Source organism: Stigmatopora argus, chromosome 2, assembly GCF_051989625.1.
Source record: "Stigmatopora argus isolate UIUO_Sarg chromosome 2, RoL_Sarg_1.0, whole genome shotgun sequence".
NCBI lineage: Eukaryota > Metazoa > Chordata > Actinopteri > Syngnathiformes > Syngnathidae > Stigmatopora > Stigmatopora argus.
The window spans coordinates 11,402,977-11,422,500 of record NC_135388.1 but is presented as its reverse complement, the minus strand read 5'-3'; the positions used below and the strand labels follow the sequence as shown (position 1 = coordinate 11,422,500).

The 19,524-nt window shown below is 40.1% G+C and overlaps 1 protein-coding gene across 6 annotated transcripts in view; it reads right to left on the bottom strand.

Moving 5' to 3' along the window:
* tead1b (TEA domain family member 1b) overlaps nucleotides 1-19,524 on the bottom strand; it is a 39,459-nt gene that overhangs the window by 1,097 nt on the left and 18,838 nt on the right. For 2 of the 6 annotated variants that reach the window (XM_077587884.1, XM_077587891.1), the window contains 11 exons: nucleotides 15,140-15,204; nucleotides 10,428-10,643; nucleotides 7,598-7,609; nucleotides 6,665-6,796; nucleotides 6,340-6,386; nucleotides 5,077-5,138; nucleotides 4,828-4,952; nucleotides 4,003-4,176; nucleotides 2,736-2,876; nucleotides 2,501-2,653; nucleotides 1-1,690 (listed from right to left, as the gene is read on the bottom strand). The exon at nucleotides 1-1,690 is cut by the window's left edge and continues 1,097 nt beyond it. In XM_077587884.1, the coding sequence (XP_077444010.1) occupies nucleotides 1,577-1,690; nucleotides 2,501-2,653; nucleotides 2,736-2,876; nucleotides 4,003-4,176; nucleotides 4,828-4,952; nucleotides 5,077-5,138; nucleotides 6,340-6,386; nucleotides 6,665-6,796; nucleotides 7,598-7,609; nucleotides 10,428-10,643; nucleotides 15,140-15,204 (1,241 nt within the window). In that variant the 3' untranslated portion in view covers nucleotides 1-1,576. The remainder of the gene's footprint in view (nucleotides 1,691-2,500; nucleotides 2,654-2,735; nucleotides 2,877-4,002; nucleotides 4,177-4,827; nucleotides 4,953-5,076; nucleotides 5,139-6,339; nucleotides 6,387-6,664; nucleotides 6,797-7,597; nucleotides 7,610-10,427; nucleotides 10,644-15,139; nucleotides 15,205-19,524) is intronic. The other 4 variants (XM_077587898.1, XM_077587903.1, XM_077587909.1 and 1 more) reach the window with 4 other exon arrangements.

Genomic DNA, 19,524 nt, shown 5'->3' with positions numbered 1-19,524 from the left:
TTAAGTAAGAAGAGGGATGTTTTCTAGGGTGAAATGTTTTCCTTAAAAGGAGCCATATGTGAGACCGGTACTGCAATCATGATCAAAATATTGAAAAGCACAATAATTGGGCTGCGAGATCACGTTGTACTTTTTGGTGAAAACGCGCCTATTCTGCATTTCGCATCACAAACAGTTATCATACCATTGTTGACGGAGGCTAAAAAACTACAGACTAACATTAGCAATGATCATAGGAATATGCAGCGTGTGTAGTGTATGTGTATTCGATAGCCAACTCTTAAAAGGTTCATGCTAAAGTCTTCAAAGGTGAGGCATTTGAATTGCACTGGTCTTAAATTGGTACGCAAATGATTATTTTTTGCCATTTGAATTAGCAACCAATATATGCATATCCCGAGAACGGGATGAATAAATTTTAATCTAATCTAATCTGGGTAAAGATGCAATCTTTCAACAGATCCACATGCTAAAATACATAGCATGAGCATGTATAACTTTGTCTATGTTTCAAATGTCAGTTAACCATATATGAAAGAAAAACTCAAAGGGTATATCACCTGTTGATGAGAAATCACACAACTTTGGCATCCATCATCAATTCTTTCTTTGTTTTCAGTTGTCTCCATCGATTGAAGGCTTTTCGAGCATATCCTAGGTCTTAGAAGTCATTTGAGATTGGATTTGAGTTGGTTTTTTTTGTTTTGTTTTTTGCTGTAGTGGTAGACAACATTGTAAATTCAGACTGTTTGTAAAAGTTGTTGCAGCCTTACAGAGCTTTGGCAACCTCTACGCAGACTCAGAACTAATCAGCTGATTGGTGGAGGGCGGGACATCTGTCGTAAACACACAATCAAAACAATAACTTTTACGGGCTTTTAAAATGGAGACGGAAACGGAGAACTGTGTTAGAATTAGTCCCCAAAAACAAAGTCTACTGAAATGTTAGGGCCATTTAGATGAAGTGCAAATCTTACATATGGCTCCTTAACATCCACGAGGAAAGGCAGCAAAGTGAGGGTAGTGTCTTTTTTGTTGTTGTTGAGTGCAATCCGACTGCAGTGATTGTGTCGCTGTGTGTACGCAGGGAAAGTAAGATGACTTCATTTTGTTGCAAATTTAGTGTAAGGTCAGTGTCTTTGGAGCTCTACGGGCTGCATGTCTGGTACATTAAAAAAGTATGTTCAACACACTCAAACGTTACACAGACTACATCAAGCCGCCGGCACCAAAATGCCAGCAGCTTAGTATATACAGACAAAGAAAAGAAAAAAAGCAGACCAAAGTGAGTTCCCCTTGACCGAATTAGAAATGTCAATTTTGTACGTGAAAGCTACACTTATACAGGTCTACGTGATCTCTCGGGGAGATCTCCCGTAGTGGAACAAAGAATAACAAAAATTGAAACACCTGACACGCAAATCACAGCTGCAGTCGCACGACACAAAAATAACACAGCGCTAAGAAAAGAGTTGGGGTCGCGAGAGGACAGCGGTGTGGGGTATGATTTTGAGCGAGAGGCACTGCCACTTGTCAGGACATCGGAGAGTCTGTGAGGAAGGGAAGAAAAGGAGATTCATTCTTTTACCAGTCTGTAGATATGATGCTGGGCGCCGTGCTCGCTGTTTGACACTTCAAACACGCACGCCATACAAAGCAGGGTCTCCTGCGTGTCCCGGTTGGTCACCACCTGTGGAAACATAGACAAACTAGAAGAACCAAAATGGTGTCTTTGTTTTGCACGCATTTGCACCCATTTTTGGGAGATTTTATTTTGGTTCCATGAGAGAAAGGTTGACATTTTTAACACAATTTCAATGGTTGGAGTTTCACACAAAGACAACAGAACTCATTGAACCCATCAGCCGCCATTGAATTAAATGAATTGGACGTCACCATTAATGGATTATGAATTAAATAATATGAAAGCAAACAACGACTGTTGCCGTAACGACTGTGTATTCTAATCTGAATTTACAGGACCTTTAAAGAGATTTTTACTTGCAAATTGCTTGTTTATGACCCCTAGTGAAGTTTTTCCAACATTTCCAAATTACACGGTGTACTTTTTAACAAACAAACATTCAGTCAGAGGTTGCCTTGTGTGATTTCTAGAATCAGGAGACATTCTCAACCACTCTACAAGGAAATGACCCTCTTTCTATTAATCCCGTTTCTATAAATCGGTCTAAAAATGATGATTTACTACAAATGTATCTTTGTCTATCTTTTAGTGCCAAGGACGTACATTAAGTGATGCCGAGATAAAAGGTCTATTCGCCAAATAGCGGAAATTAACCTCCACTTCTTACCATTTCCATGACAGCTCCATAGTATGCTCAACTAAATTATTTTAGTGCGAGTACTTTTGGTGACATTTTATTCGAGATTTTCTATTGTCAAATACATGCCTCAGCAGATACAAGTTGGGAAACACCGTATCTGAAAATATTGACGCTAGTGTCGCTTCAAACTGTTTGGAATTAGAAGAATCTCTCACCAGTAAGATAGTGAAGTTCTCCAATACACTGTTCATCATGTACTTCTCCGGCAGGTGTTTTAACTTGTGGATAAAATTGATCATATATTCGCACATGGGTGATCTGCTTATCCTGTAGACGAAACGGCCGTTTTCAAACCGTGCGTATTCCGTCTGAAACAAAAAGACAAGCGTGGCAAAAGCAGTGAGCGCGTGCTAGAAGGCTTTTTTAGGGTGTAACGCGGAAGCTTCTCACCTCGACTTTCTCAACCACCTGCTTGCCGAAGGAGCACACTTTAGTGGAGCACGTGATGGTCATATTCTCGGAACTCTCGTACTGACTGGTGACCCCGTAGAAAGAGCCGCTCTCGTCCTGGATGTTGCAGTTTAGGTCGGCCTGAAAAGCAGGCAAAATGTGAGCAGTGTACATAGTGTGGAGAAGGTGGATATTTCTCCCTAATCTTAACCTTCCCTTTGCCAACTGGATTCAAGTTGAGTGTGTCTTGTTTAAAATTGTAAATCTTGAATTTGTGAAATGTGCCACTAAGTCTAAGCGGGTATGCTAAGATTGATGGGCATTTCAGGGACAAGCAAAATGCTTAATATTATTCTAAAAATAAAACCATTCGACCAAAATGACTGGTTTTAGGAATCTTGTTGTGCACTGGAAAACTTAGTAGGATATATGACAAACGGCAAATCCATTTTTCACAAGGGAGTGCTGGCAGTGCAGTTTTTGGTGGCAAAAAAATAAATGGGGAGATTTATTGTTGTATTGGTATGTGTGCAATTTCTACTTTTGTTGCTTTTTGTTATCTGATGACAATAGAAAAGGCAATTTGTGCAATGTTATATGGAAAAGATCCATAATGATGAGGATTCAACTTTTAGTAGAGCAGGATGAGTTCATCCATAAATTCAGAAGAGGATGAAACGACATTAAAAAAAAAAAATAGCAAATTTTAAAAAAGATTTTCTGCCATGTTTCAAGAGGGGCGCCCGTCTCCCCACCGCCCCGCACATTAATTACAGCCACAAAAAGCCGAGACGTCCGCCTCTGACATTCTCCTCCTTCATTAAACAGAGCAGTTATACATTCATTATTGTGCAGATCCTGCCTTTCATTTGAAATTTAGATTGGCCGGTCACTTCAAAAGGAATTTGAGGGGACTTGCATCCAAGTACGCGGTCTCCACTTTGTTGGCCGCCGCTAGTTAGCATTTTGCATTAGGGAGGGAAATACGCGCCATGTCGGAAGGGCCATTATGCGGCACAACCGGGTCACGGCATTGTTTGTAGATATTAGACTGAATTAGTGAGAGCTTTGATCAAAAGCTCTCCTGCTATGCCCATCCAAATATAGCCTAACGTGTTCTGTAAACAATCAACACACAATCTTCTCTAAGTAGGCTACTGATACATCTTGGATGAAACCTCCTCTTTTCATTTTACTTCATTCTTTTCATTTGTAAAAATATCATCCACAAAAAGCTAAATGTGACCGGAACGGGAACTTCACTCACCCAAAACTTTATAAGGAAGAAAGAATTTTGGGGGCCCTTTCCGTACAGCTCCTTCAGTCCTCCCTTCTTTTCGGGAAATTTGTCATAAATCTGCCGGATGTCCACCGACTCCAGCAGGGCGTCGCTGTAGGAATGATTGGTCTGCCCAATATGCACAAAGAGGTGCTTGTTGTACTGAAAGGACAAATGAAAGGTGTATTATAGTCACAAATTGCGGTGGAAAGTAGTGTTTATCAACAAGGATCTATTTGGTTAACAATCGGTGATTGATGTTCGACTGTTATTGACAACAAAGACCCCTAAACCTTTTCAACTGGGTGGGCTTCCAGTGAATGACTAGCAGTCATCTGGAGCAAATACCGGTAAGATTTTCAAAAGAACTAGCAAGTCCTTGGATTAAAAAATAAATAAATATATAAATGTAAATCGCCACACAACATTTACATTTCCTAGAGTACGTATCCTTGTTATGTCCATATGATAGCAAACGACCTGGTGCCGTTTCTATTCTGTCACCTTGAAGTCTCTGATCGATGGCAGTTTGCATGTAACAGCCAATACACAAAACCAAAACGACACGCAAACATTTCCTTTTGAATAAAAAGATTAATTCAAAGGCGCACGTGGCACATGCGAATCAAATGTTTTGGAGGACAGCTGATTGAAAGAAAAAAATCTTTTATGCATGTCCTTACAGTGGTTCTCTTCACTCTCTCTGGCCATCAGCATAAATTCTTAGTCCCAGTGAATTGATAAGGAAACAAAAAGTATAATAAGGGTGGTGTGGAAAAGGGTCAGATGTCATGTTTAACGTTCTTTTTTTACCGAATCTGGGTCTCTCTGTTGTTCCAGAAAGGCAGAGAACTCCACCAGTCGCAGTTTGGTTGTACCAATAGAGCGGCCCTGCCAAGCTGGCGCCGTCGGAGCAGAAGCTGCGGTGGGCTCGTAGCCTACGGGGGACCGCAGAATAATGAGAGGTGTCAAAATTGATTATCATTCACCTCATTCTTTGAAAATGAGGGTCTTTGGGATGAGCGTGACATGGTGTTCCATTATAGTGACCATAATACTCACTTGAAATTGCCGTTGTGACTGCGGGCTGGATGGGATAGGCTTGCTGGGTGAAAGGTTTGATGCTGCAAGAAAAAAAGGAAACAGCAAACCAATGAAAATATGTCCTTGGCACGATGTTAAATGGAATGGAAGGATCATGTTTCAGTGACATTGGTGGCGGAGAACATCCAATCCTTTTGAAAGGGGTGGGGCTACCAGCAATCATTTCTTGACAGTTTCTCCTAGTTCATATAGTTCTTATAAAATATTAGGGATGAACAGAAATTAAATTCTTGGACAAAATTGAATATGATGAACGAAGCCAAAATTCTAAATCAATTTAAGTTAAAAAGATTTTGTATATAATTAGTTTTTCATGTTTACATAGAAAACACAACTTAGCTAATTATTCAGATTTGTATTCTTTCAGTCTTCTTTATTTATTGTACTATTATTTGAAAATATGAATTCTTGTATTATTATTTGAAAATATGAATTCTTGTATTATTATTTGAAAATATGAATTCTTGTATTATTATTTGAAAATATGAATTCTTGTATTATTATTTGAAAATATGAATTCTTGTATTATTATTTGAAAATATGAATTCTTGTATTATTATTTGAAAATATGAATTCTTGTATTATTTAAAAATATGGCCCTGCGATCGGCTGGCCACCGATTGAGGGTGTCGCCCCTCCTCTGGCCCGGAGTCAGCTGGGATAGGCTCCAGCACCCCCCGCAACCCTAATGAGGATAAAGCAAATGAGAATGAATTTAAAAATATTCATTCTTAATAGTTTGAATTACAAAAATATTTGTTTGTTCCTGATGTATTAGTAATGCATAACATAACAGAAGATTAAATACAAATTAAATGTTCAACTTGACCCACTACACATGAAATAATATACATGTATATGACCTGAAAATATATACACTTAAACCGGCTGTAACAATGTAGCCCACCAAAATAACCAACCAACCTCTTACATGCTTTAAAGTAAGGGCAATTTAGTTTTTTTCTGCTTTTTTTCTCTTATGTATCTTATTTTTTATCTATTGACTCCTGGTAAAAAATCGATGGCTCTCATCATCAGTTTAAAATTGATTATTGAACGTTTTATAGTATTTAAATGAGTAACCTAAAAAGGTGTTTGTCACTCATTGTGTTGAGAATGCAGTCTTTTTCCATCTTAAACAGAAGCATACCCTCAATTTTGAACAAATGTGAACCCAAACGATGCTAACCCTTGTTTGCGCAGACTTACGCAAGCACTTACTCTTGTGAGGATCCTGGCTGACTCGTCGATATCATCCCTTGCCATATCTAAAGAATTAGATACAAGGATGAATTAGATATTAATAGACAACAAAGAAAAGCCAATGGTGAGGCGCTTCTGCGGCAAGATGAAAATGGCTCTGGGTTCTGGGTAAGAACTTATCTCTACTAACACTCCTTCTGATCATGTGCTTATCTGATTGGGGCGGATGAGCAAAGCCTGGTGTGTAATGTGATTTGGCCCCGGCGCGGACCCCGTGGCCGCCCTGCGTGAAGCTGAACAGGACTGATCAATAGCGGGAGGTGTCTGGGTGCGAGGCCCTCACCGCTGCTCCAGGGAACGCTGGATGCGGGATGCCGGGCAGGCCCAGTTTGTTGTGAATAGCCGTGGCGGAGACGATCTGCGCCGACGACATGGAGGCCATACTCTGGAGGGCTTTGTCCTTCACGGCCTGGTCCTGTAATATCACACACAAAAGGCTTGGTGTTCGCATAAAAAAGCACAAGGGGAGGCGGGGGGTTAGGTAGCAACGACCAGAACCCAGTAAAGTAAATACACTTGAAAGCACCACTGACCTCTAAAATGACGCAAGCAGGTTAACAAAGAAAATGAAAAAAAGCATGGCTTTTGAAGTGTGAGGTTTCTTTTTTTTGGTGTCCTTTTAATGGAATGCACCAAACAATGAAAGCATGAAATCCAATTTACAATAACTAGTAGTGGTATGCACTTCAGCAAAAAAATGTGCTTGTTAAGTAAAAAAAATAAAAATAACATCCAAGTAGGAGCAGCACTTCTATCAAGGCTACAACAACCAGCAAGTTTAAAAAAAAAACTTGAAACACTAAACAATTTTGTTGAGTAAATTTGAAGGACGGAGATTCTTTTTAGATGAGAATCTTTTTTTTATTCGATAGAGGTAATTAAACATGCCATGTAGATGTGCTTATTAAAGAAACCACAGACTCATAGTGAGAGCTTCAAGTAGTGCTTCCAGACGCGGTTTGATTTTATTTGCATTCGGCACAATTAGTTTAATTGAAGCTTTTTTTTAATGCAACAATCTTATGGCGTGAGTGCGCACGCCCCAGCTGGAGAAAGAGAACAGATGAAGTGACATGCTCACAATGCAACACAGGTTAGTCCAGCTACAGGATTGCACACAAAGGGATGAATAAGGTGCAAAACCAGCTTCATCTTAGCAAGGCATTAAAAGAAAATGAATAAATAAAGCAGAAACAGAGGAACAGTCAATACTCACCATACTTGTGACCTAAAAATAAACATACAACGTTACATTGTAGATTTACTACTTTAAGCAGTCCAAACACATTTTCAAATGTTTTGTACATATACACATAAACACGTATGGAATTGCTAGTTCTGGAAAAGGAGTATCAAACTGTTTTTGTAGACAATGTCTCGTAAGCATCGAGATGTTTATAGAATTCTCATACTGTGCTTATTTTGCGTAGAGCTGATTTTTTCCATTTAAGTGGTTCTGATACCCCTTTCCCAAGATTTAAGATTTTATCTCTGAGTTGCATAAAAAAAACATGATATGTTATTGTGATGTTCTCATTAAATTATAAATCCTCACGTCAAAACATTGGTCACAAAAAAGTTCAAATATGAGACTACTGAGTGTTTATTTATCCTGCCAATGTGGTAGAAATATACTTCAATACATGAGCAAAAGAAAGGGACAATTTTAAAAGGAGAGGGGAAGGTCTGTTGGAACCAGGAGACTGCAAATTCTGTTCCTAAATTATCTACATGTACTTGATTATTTCATTTAACTATCCTGGTCAATGAAATGTAATAGTAACAACAACAACAACAACAAAAACCCAATTGAACATCAAGAGATAAATGAGCGAGTCCTCCAACCGCCAATGCCACGCTGTCAGCTAATCATCGACGAAACAAAAACAAGAGCGGCATATACTGACTAATTTTCCAGAGTTGCCATAGACATGAGGAGAAGCAGCAGGTTTTCATTGATGACCCCCACACTCCCACCCCTCTGCCCACAAAAAGGAAGGGCACACTCGTCGATCTCTTTGCCACTGGAGTCTAATTTGCTTTAAATGAGAAAAGACAGGGATTCATACAAAAGCCGTCTGTTTTTCCTCACAGAGCTGCCTGTGCCTCTGAAAATGCAGGCATTCATGTGGCTGTCTCACTCGGTGGCTCTTTAAACACAGACACGCCACAGATTAATGAGGCGTCATTATCGGCAACGCAATACTGCCGGTGAAACAACTAAGTGTGAAAGTCAGAATGCATACTAGTCGTCCCATCTAAATAAAAGCATAATACATCTTTCATTCTCACTCATCTGAATTTGCTCTTCAGCAATGAGTTGGAGTAGAATTTAATATACCTCGTTAGGGCATTTGGCTGATTTGCCTATGTTAGTAAAAAAAGAAGGAATATCTGAAGGGACCACCTGAAAAAATATATAAAGGAAGGAGGGCAAATGCGCGCAGGGTGCTGTGAGAGCAATTTCGAATTGCCAACAGGTTGAAGAGAGGATGGAAAGCGGAGGGCATTTCACTAACTCTCTGCTTAGCAGCCAATCTGCGCCCTGAATGCAAAACTGGCCAGCCTTTGACAGCTGGGCTGACTTAGGTTACACTGTCAAAAACGGGTGTGCTATAATTGTATTTATTCATTTACGCACATTTCCCTCAATCTGCCATGCCTATTTTAGGGGGCAAGTGTCTCAGCTCGAAGCCAATCATCAAACAGCCAGTGCAAGCATGCTTTCCCTATTGAAACCCTTGATCAAAAGTGGCAATTTACAGTCTGGAAGCCCTTAACTCACGATTCAAGATCGGTACTCAATGTGTGGAGTTGACATGTTCTCCCTGGGCTTGCGTGGGTTTTCTCAGGGTACCCCTATTTCCTCCCACGGCCCAAAAACATGCATGGTCGACTGGTTGAACACTCTAAATTACCCCAAGGTATGAGTGTGAGCGTGAATAGTTGTCCTTTGTCTCCTTGTGCCCTGCGATGGCTGGCTACATATTCAAGTGCCCATAGTTGGCTGGGATAGGCTCCAGAACCCCCTGCGACCCTTACAAGGAAGGAAGTTTCAGAAAATGAATGAATGAATTATTAGACACCTTGTTAAATTTTAAATTGTGAAAAAATGGTTTTTGAAAACGTATCAATGAGCCATTTGCCTGATTTAATCTTTAATTAGTCATTTAACTCGAATTGTTGTTGTTCTGTGAATTTTAAATCATGTTTTGCATTGAATAAATGGATGGAAATTTAATAATATATTTAATCAAGAAATTGAAAGGATAAAAAAAAAACCTCATTCATTGCCGCTCAAATTAATGGTTTTGAAAATCTCACATAATTACCTTGTCAGTCTCTATCAGACATTTATAAATCATTCATTCATTTTCAGAACCACTTAACTTCACAATGGTTGTGGGGGGTACTGGTCCCTATCCCAGCTAACACCTTGAATCAGTGGCCAGCCAATCGCAGGGCACAAGCAGACGGACAACCGTTCAAGCAGACACTCATACGCAGGGCCAATTTAGACTGTTCAACCAACCTACCAAGAATGTTTTTGGGAACGGGAGGCAATCGGAGTATCCGGAGAAAACCCTCGCAAGCCCGGGAAAACATGCAAACTCCACACAGTGAAGACCGATCTGGGATCGAACCATCGACCCCAGAACTCAAAGGCCGACACGTTAACCACTCGCCTATTTATAATTGTAATAATGTAAATGACAAATGCTGGCATGATCTGATAAATGAAGTATTGAGCATGTTTTCATGACCAATTAGTCTTAGCCGTGGGAGCAAAACTGTTATTATCGTGATGATAACTATGTCTAATTATGCATACCCTTGGGATGTATAGGGGTCGCTCAAAACATGAGTGAAAAGATAGTTGCGAGTGAAAACAGAGTAGAAAGGTGACATGGACAGACAAGTTGAAAGAGGGTTAGAGACACGAAGGAGGAAAGTCAACAGAAGACTGATTCCCAAAGGGAGAGAGAGAGGGTCTTTGAGTTCAGACACACAGCAACAAACAAGCCCCAAAGCAGAAAAGCGCATACCTTTAGCTTGGAATGAAACTCACGAGATTTCCTTCTGGCGAGAACCTGAATGTGACTAGACACCTGCGGGGTAGGGGAGGGGAGGAAAACAAAGGAAGAGCCTGTAACCATGGCAATGAAAAGCCCCCTGTAACTGGGCAAAGCCAGACGTACCTTAATGGCAGCTTGGATTTCTCGAACTTTCTTTCTTGCTAAGACCTGTATGTGACTAGACACCTCCATTCAAAAGAGAAAAGGGGAAAATAAACAAAACTAGAACACACGTCTTTGTCAGGGAGATAAGGTGCAGGTCAGCGGCACCTCCACACAGCGCAACGTGCTAGCATCCAATAAAGCATTATCGGGCGGGTCGTCGTCGTTGTCATTTAAGTGAGCTGATTAGGGAGGATGCAGGCCTCTTTAGAACACATTATGAGCACACAGATGTGAGCCGCTGTGCACTGAATGTCAATCGGTTAGTCTCGGATTCTTAGGGGAGACGGACCAGGAATTTCACCGGCCAAGTTCAACTTCACGTGCAAAATATGGCGAAATTATGCGATACTATCCGACACCAATCTTCGAACAAGTGTGGATTAAAACTGGTTTCTTCTCCAAAATGCAATACCTATTGAGGTGTACTCTACAGGATTAGGGCGGGGTTCTTTACGAGTTCGCTATAGAGGAAGAACTAACAAATGTTCATATCAAAATGTGGAATTATGAAAATCCCAATGGAAAACATTTTGATATGGAGGTGTTTTGACTGCAATCTGTGTCATACCTGTCAAACTCTGCCGATAACTGCCCTTATAAATGATTATGATTCCCCTTACAAACCCCAAAAAACCTTACAAACACCGTACGACTCGTACGGTGTTTGTAAGGTTTTTTTGGGGTTTGTAAGGGGAATCATAATCATTTATAAGGGCAGTTATCGGCAGAGGTTGACAGGTATGGTGATCATGTATAGTATGTAGACGTGCTATGATCGAATACTAGATGGCATATATTTTTTATCTTTCACATTCTTAGCAGAAAGAGCACAAGGAAAGATGAATGGCGTTTTCATTCGTTCCAGGGGAGAGGCACATTTTCAGTACTTAGCATGTTAAAAAAAAGTTTAACTCTTAAATCAGGATATCACTGGATTATCTCATTGTAAATAAAAAACAATAATTGAAACAACTTGTTGCTGCTGTACTCAACATGAATGAGTACAATGCGAAGAGATTTGTTATGAAACCTTGAGTTTTCTTCAAAATCAATTTTGTGTGCAATACAATAACATTGTATATCCGTTGTATGAGAACATGCACGTACATACAATAAGTGTTATTTGTCCAACACAATTTGTTGTTACAAAAATAATCAATAACACTGTTTTTTTAACTCTCTTAGTGCAAATGACAATGTTAGACGCCCGATCGTGGCTCTTTTTATCCTTCTGCTGCCAATTTAAAATCAATTGTCACTAGAACACATCCAACCCAGTTTGACTGAATTTTTTGTTGGCTGCCATCCCTCCCAATTCGAACGGAAAAGATGTCTAACTCCGTCAACGACGCCATTCAGTTAAACCATATTTATTACGTTTACCACGCAAGAGTCAATTCATCAAAATTATTTCTTGGATTACATGAAAAATTTATAGGAATATTACTTTTCAAATGGGGTGTACTAGTTCATATTGCACATTGCTCCGATTGCGATCAACCATGTAATTCAATCAGAGTCATGGATGAAGAGGGTGGGTGGGGGTCAACAAATGAGAAAAATAAATGTTTTTCTTTCATGTTCTTCCCATGTGGAGTCCAGGTCCACGCAGGTAAATACAATCTCAATAAAATGTCAATTTGTATTAGACTTGAGAAACAGGCTGTTTGAACATTTCCAGTAAGAGATTTTCTTTACGGTTTTGTGAACATTTCATCATTCAATTTTTATGATTGATTTTTCACATTCTGCATTGTTGCCATTGTACTCATATTGGAAATGACATCCAATTTACCTATAGCAGTCATTGTTTAGAGTAGAACGTCACAATGCTTTACACCCTGCAAATGCTTGTTCCTTGTAGTAGATTTTCTATTGTTGAAGTACAGGTGCACAGTGTACAAAAAAAACACCAAAATATGTATTACCTTATTTCTATCTATCATGGTAGAGAGATATCTTTACCCATTTCAGCTTGATCAGTACTTACATACCAAGTGAAAGTCACTTGATTCACCTTCCTCGGGAATTGATGTTACCCTGACATCGTCTTGACTCATTGGCTGTGTTTACATTGACGCATTTTTTGGGATTCAAAGCCAGATGGGAATAAAAATGCTTCGTGCATAGGCCCATTTGCAACAATCTGACCCAATCAAGAGTTTATTCCGAAAAAGGGGGATGCTTTATGTCAATTTCTAATCCAAAAATACTCCAAAATTACGGAACAAAATGTTTTCACAGCGTGTCTGTGATCTCGGTAGACACATTTGTGTTATTCCTGGAAGGTACAAAAAGCTCTTAGAAGTACAAAGTTGTCCTTCTACAGGCGCCCTTGGTTCATCATCGTAGGCAGAAGAAAAAACAGCTGGATTCTCATCTTTAAAATCAACAGTCACAAATACAAAACCGGAGTTTTGCAACATCACTACACCTTTTTCTTCTCCTACTATTTCCGGCATGTGAAAATAATTTGTTTCGATTAAAAGTGTCACGTGCACCCAATCACAATTTGAATCCAAACTCTGATGTATTGAAAGAAATTTGGTCCATGTAAACGTAGCCAAGGATTGTTTTTTAACACGTCACATCCATTGAATTGTTTTGGATATTTATCCATTTTCTATTTGCAACTTGCTTTTTACTCTATATTTACAGGGATGCACCGATACCAAGTACAGTGATACCTTGAGATACGAGCTTAATGCGTTCCGGGACCGGGCTTGTATGTCGATTTACTCGTATCTCAAATCAACCTTTCCCATAGAAATGAACTAAATACAAATTAATTCGTTCCCACCCTCTGAAAAAAACACCAAAAAAAGGATATTACAATGGAAAAACATTTTTATTGTTTCTAATTCACCATCTACTTACAGAGTAACAAATAACTAGTGGTTATGATGTTAAATACTAAAATGACACATTATATTCAGTACAACAGGGGTGCAACGCAGGAGAGAGAGGGAGCTAGAGAGAGATTCTTATTGGACGGCAATGCGCTCGTAACATAACATACGTAAACATAAATTTAACTCAAATAAAGTGTTCTGGTGGTGTTGAAGGCTCCAATTTTTCAGATGCTTGCTTTGCTTTGAAATTCATGTCAATTCCGCTGGCTTTTTTGCATATTATCGACTCAGTCACGCTATCTCCCACTAGCTGTTTATTTTTTATCCATATTAAAAGAAGGCTCTCCATCTCGTTATGAATGGCACTGCGCAGCTTGGAAATGATGGTTAGTCTTTGGAAGGCTTGATATCCTTAATAGCGTCCTTCTGCTTCAGGATGGTGCATATTATTGAAAAACTCCTCTCGTATTGGCGAGCCAGCTCCGTCACGCGTACACCATTCATGGAAAAAAATGCAACGCTCCGCCCAGTGCTCGTAGAAATCTTTACAGGAGGGAGATGCGGCGAGAAAGCCCGTAGGCTCGTATCTCAAAATTTGTATCATATCTCAAGGAAAATATTTGCTCAGAATTTTACTTGTATCTCAAATTGTCGTATGTCAAGGTATTACTGTATCAGATCGTGAAAATGCTCCAACCCAAACCTTTTTTTGCACAATAAAAAAGCATGTTTTTTTATTACTGCAATTCTTTGCGTGATTAGTAAATTGTTAATTATCTGCGAACCTTCTAGTTCAAATTGATTGGATCTCTAATAGTTATAACTACTGATTAACTCATTTAATTGTGCAGTAAAAGAAAGAACTGAAAGAGTTAATGCTGCAAAGAGCGCTTCATCTTGCCTTCACGCTACAAAACAGAATTTTTTTGTGTCCTTTTTATTTAAGTCAAAAATGCTATTTGCTTGATTTTTATTTCAACAATATTGGATTAAAATGAGACTCAATCACAACAGCAAGATGTGATTGTCAAGTATCACTACGGCAGACGCTCAAATGGAAGCAGTTGTATGAGTATCGGTGCATCCCAAGTCATTTAACAGATGTGAGAGTAGTCTGTATTTCATCACTCTGGTTTAGAAATATGAGCTCATCTGTGGTCAGGGTTGTGCGTGAAGCCTTCTGAGGACAGGACGCTCACCCGTTACACAGAGACAGTACTAAAAACGCACTTTGGTTAAATGCGGTACCAAATTATTACGGCTGAGACTTTCCCCATTAATAAAGACTTCTACCAAAGCCAAGTGCATGAACTCTGTGATTTACTTTACAAGGACCAGGAATATTTTCAGTCACTGTGGTTACTTGCTTTTGACATGACATCTGATCTGATGCTCATAAATGCATCGTGTACGACTCATTTATTGTATTTAATTAAAGGCCCCATTTTGAGCAAGGAGTGGTCATGAGTTCAAAGAATTGCAAAAAGGGAAATGACCTATGTTTTTGTCTCCAAATTCGCTTGAGCTAAGGCTCTTATGTGTGTTTCAGAGCGGAACTAACAGTGACAATTTCAGATGTCTAAATCCAGGGACATCTGTTCATGCAACATGGCCGTGACAGGGGATTAGTCCGCCAAGCAATGAAGACGGTCCCTCTCTTCTTACCTGCTTGCGAGTCCTCGTCTTCCCTGTCCGAAGCTTAATGTATCTGGCAATCAACTCGTTCCGACCTGCGAGAACGTAAAATAAATGGTGAGGGCCTGGATCAAAGTTCTTGTATTTGAGTGAACTTAGTCATTAAGAGAGTTTGGAGCGAGCATCATTTTTTTTTCCTAGCTCAACTCGCATAACCTTACAAAGACAAACAGTGTAACCTCCCAGTACAAATGGAATGGGCGTTCGTCACCGTCAATGGCAGAAAATTTGTTAAGAGATTGAGCGGCCTCTGAAATGATTACAATTCAATCTCGCGCTCTTCAAAACCCGACACAAGGCTTTAAAAGCGAGCAAATCTGACTAGAATCTAATTAAAGCGCTGCTTTGTACAGATTTCTAATTAACAATGGCTGAAAACATTCTTGTGCCCTCAGGTCTGCTCTAATTGTTGTTGCAATGCACATGACCCCTGCTTAGCCCTTTCATATGTTAATAACATGCCGCCAAACAAAACTATTAGACAAATTATAGGTTGCGGGCTCTAATTATGTGTCCAGCTGTAGCTAAGCAATGCCAGGGTTCTGATCTACTGTTCTAGAAAATTTGCAACCCCCCACTCCGCAAATCACCACATTTTTTTGTGGCCTCATCTCATTAAAAAATTACATTCACAAACAACACAAATGGTGATCAGGTCAATTCTGTTATCAAATTAAAAACCTAAGAATTACTAATTGTATTTTTTATTTATTCATGTGTGTATGAAATAACAAAAAACATGGGCTGCAACACAAAGTTGGCCCAAAAAATGAACTGCAATGTAAAAAAAATATATATATCTTGGCAGGGTTTTATATTTCAAGTCCGCCAATTTTACTTAAGTCAATGGTTTGAGCTCAGCATTTTAAGATAACCTGGACTTCAGTATGTGATTGGATGGCCACTAATTTAGGGTATCCCCGCCTGGTGCCCATTGTTATCTGGGATAGGCTCCAGCACCCCCGCAACCCTTGTGAGGATAAGCGGTTCAGAAAATGAATGAATGGACTTCAGTAGTAACTCTCAGTAGTTTGAACTGAACATTTTAATAACTATCAATGACAGCGAATGAGTTGATGAATAACAACGCATTAATTCGTCTTCCATACCACCCATCATCAAAAGGGTTGCGGGGATTGCTAGAGCCTAACCCAGCTGTCTTTGGGCGAAAACCTGACTACATCCTAGACAGGTTGCCGGTCGGGCACACAGAGAGACCAACAACAATTCGCACTCCCAATCATACCACCACCAGCGGCAGCAATTGAGCCCGCGCCTGGCCGTACCAAAGTCAGGCGAGTGAACCTCTACACCACGAGGTGGCTTAACATAACAAATAAAATACAAAATACCATTTTGACATATTAGCTAGATGTAAAAAAAAATACAATGCAAATACGGTGTGAATGTCAATCTCTTTCAATGTCGGGGTTGGGTCATCCTTAGTGCGGCAGCCACGTTTCTTCTCCTGGGAAATAAATACCAGGGGATTTGCCGCGCTAGGCTGTATGTGCTGCGCGCCTATAAACTTTAGCAAAGATTTTAATAATTCACACACCGAGGGAACGCACATGACAATACAGGCATTCATGCAACTTCCTGATTCCGGGTTCAAAACACACAAATGGCCAGCTGAAAGATTGCTTACTAGTGAATAATTCATTCTCTTCACCAGGCAGGGGAAAAGAAGCTCTTTGGTTCCGTTGTTTGGACAGCAAAATAACGATGGTTTAAAAATGTCTCAGATAAAGTTCTGCCTTTGCGACCTGAAATCTACAAGGTGCAAGACTGGTTGGCTAACACATTAAAATAGGCTACCGGTGTGTGAACTCTAGAAAGCTTAAGACCTTTGTTGTATCTTGCAGAAATAGATGTCAGTAAATGTTGTTTATTAGCAGGCATTTCTAGAAAAAGCAGGAATCCGGAAAATATTATCAGGATGCAGTTAAGCGAAGCCATAAACGGCATTAGTGCATGGTGAGCATGGAATAACATTTTATTGTGCGTTGTTCCACCAAGATATTACATGGATCAATAAAAATGAAAATGCCAAAATGGGGTTAGTCAATTCAATCACCCATTGGGGAAAGTAGTAAAATCAAAATGTATGTATGTATGCCCACCGGATGGTGTATGGTTTTTTTCGCCTGAACTTTGCCACGCGCAGCAGAGGATCGATTTCCACTCGGTGGCAGTATGATTGTGAGTGCAAATGGTTGTCTTTCTCTATGTGTGCCCTGCAACTGACTGGCGACCAGTTTAGAGTGTAGTCTGCCTTTCTCCCCAAGTCAGCTGTGATAGACTCCAGCACCCCAAGACCCCGACAAGGATTTTGCGCACCACTTTTTGGCCAATTTTTTTGGGCGGATCCCAATAACAGAAACCTCTCCCCTAGTTAGCGAAAAATTTGTTGTCTCCACATATGGTGGCAATTGCGTGGGGCAAATAGTAAGTTAGTGCTTAATTTTTGGTGAAAAACATTTGTGGTCGTATATATATAGTCCTAAGGTCAAGGGTTCAAGCCCAGGCTCCGCCCTTCTCATGTGGATTTTGCTTGTTCTCGCTGTATTTTTAAATTGTCCTGAGGTATGAGTATCCATGCATGAATGGTTTTCTGTTTCCTTGTGACGATTAGCATGCAACTGCTACAGGGTGTACTTGCTTACTGGCCATAGTTAGCAGGAATAGGCTCTGGCAACCCTCGTGAGGATAAGAGGATCAGTTAAATTGAATTTAAAAAACGGGCCTGTTTATTAGTGTGGGTATTATCTATGAACTAGTTTGTATTGAGTGGCACAGTAAGTTGTGGCCATTGGCAGTTCCTGTATGAATGTGCTAATTTGTGTTTATTGTGGAACCTCTTTCATGATTTTTGACAAAAGACTTCCTGGTAAAAACAGTCTAACATGTAATGTCGGATTTATGAACTAATTGGCTGCTATTGACGTTGACAGAAAAACCAGAGTTGCTTTAAAAGTGAACTGTTTTGACGTAGACCACAAAATAACTTTGGCAGATTACTCCTGAAAAAAACAACAGATCAACAACCTTCCTACTTTTCTAACGGCTGTTTTTGTTTCCCTAATTAAATTACTGGCAGCCATTGATGGTGATAGATGTCCAATTTATTTTGACTGGGCAGGGCTGGAAGCAATCGTTCGATCGCTGCAAGCCCTCCCAGTCAAAATGGATTTGGCGTCTATCGCTGTCTATCACTGAAACATGATTATTTAACGGCAGCCATCAAGTTAAAAAGGATTTGATGTGTCTATCACAGTCCATGGCAGTGAATGAGTTAAAGCAGAGCCTTGGGGAGTCCCAAGAAAATTAACTCTTAAAAAGGGGTGTTCTTGTCATTCAAACCAGCAGGAAAAGGATTAAATATATATTGTGTGATCGCCGACATGTGTGGCTTTTAGCAGCTGGAGGGGAAGGCCCAACTGAATTTCCCTCTGAATCTCAATGACTCTGGAGGAGCTGGCAAATAGTAATGGCACTCCACCAGCTTCTCCACAAAAGGACGGCAGCTCAACTTTCACGAGGCCGTCCCCAAGTAGTCCATTCCTCATTCAGTCAGAAATCCAATTTGGCTTCCAGCATCCGTTCTCTAAGGAAGCTGTGACAGACTCCCTCTGTTGTGAATAACAATGAAGGACATTGTCACATGTTGCTGTGGACCAACCTCAGTGATGCCACACCCGCAAAAACTCGGTCCAAAGAAAAACATCAGGTGTCTTAAAAAAAAAAGAAAAATCAATCAAAACCTTTAGCTTTAATTTATCCAAATTTTTGTGGACAAAGCAGGTTGTTGTCGGGTCCTTGTAAGACCAAGAAGCTTGTCACTGTAACAAAGCCATTTGTAACATAACCTGGCTATTTTCGATCAAGGCATACTAAATAAATAGCAATCTTGGTCGTGTCCCCTGAGCAGCAAGAACAATGCTCAGCTCTGATCCAGCTTTTTCTTCCCCCTATTTTAAAACGCACCCATTTCCTGTAATAAGCGCTTTCCCCTCTGTTTGTCCTAATGCAGGCACAACCACAGTCACATCTGGGCCAGCACTCTTCCAGCAGAGGGCCTGGCTTGAAACCAGCCTGCCGATAGCCTGCAAGTGTGCAGCTTCGAGCACTTTGCTCCACAGAGACAGAGCAGCCTCCCACATCACAGAACACATGTGCAACAGTGGTTGGCCTGCAGGGAGAGTACTATCAATAGCACTCTTTTCAAAAAAATTAAAAGGACACAGTACATTGAAACTGCGAGCAAATAACTAAAACTGTCACGGTGGCTGTTGAATGTTATTTACTGCTCTTCTACCAAGTCAGCACGAGGACTATTTGGGGGCTTTCTAAAG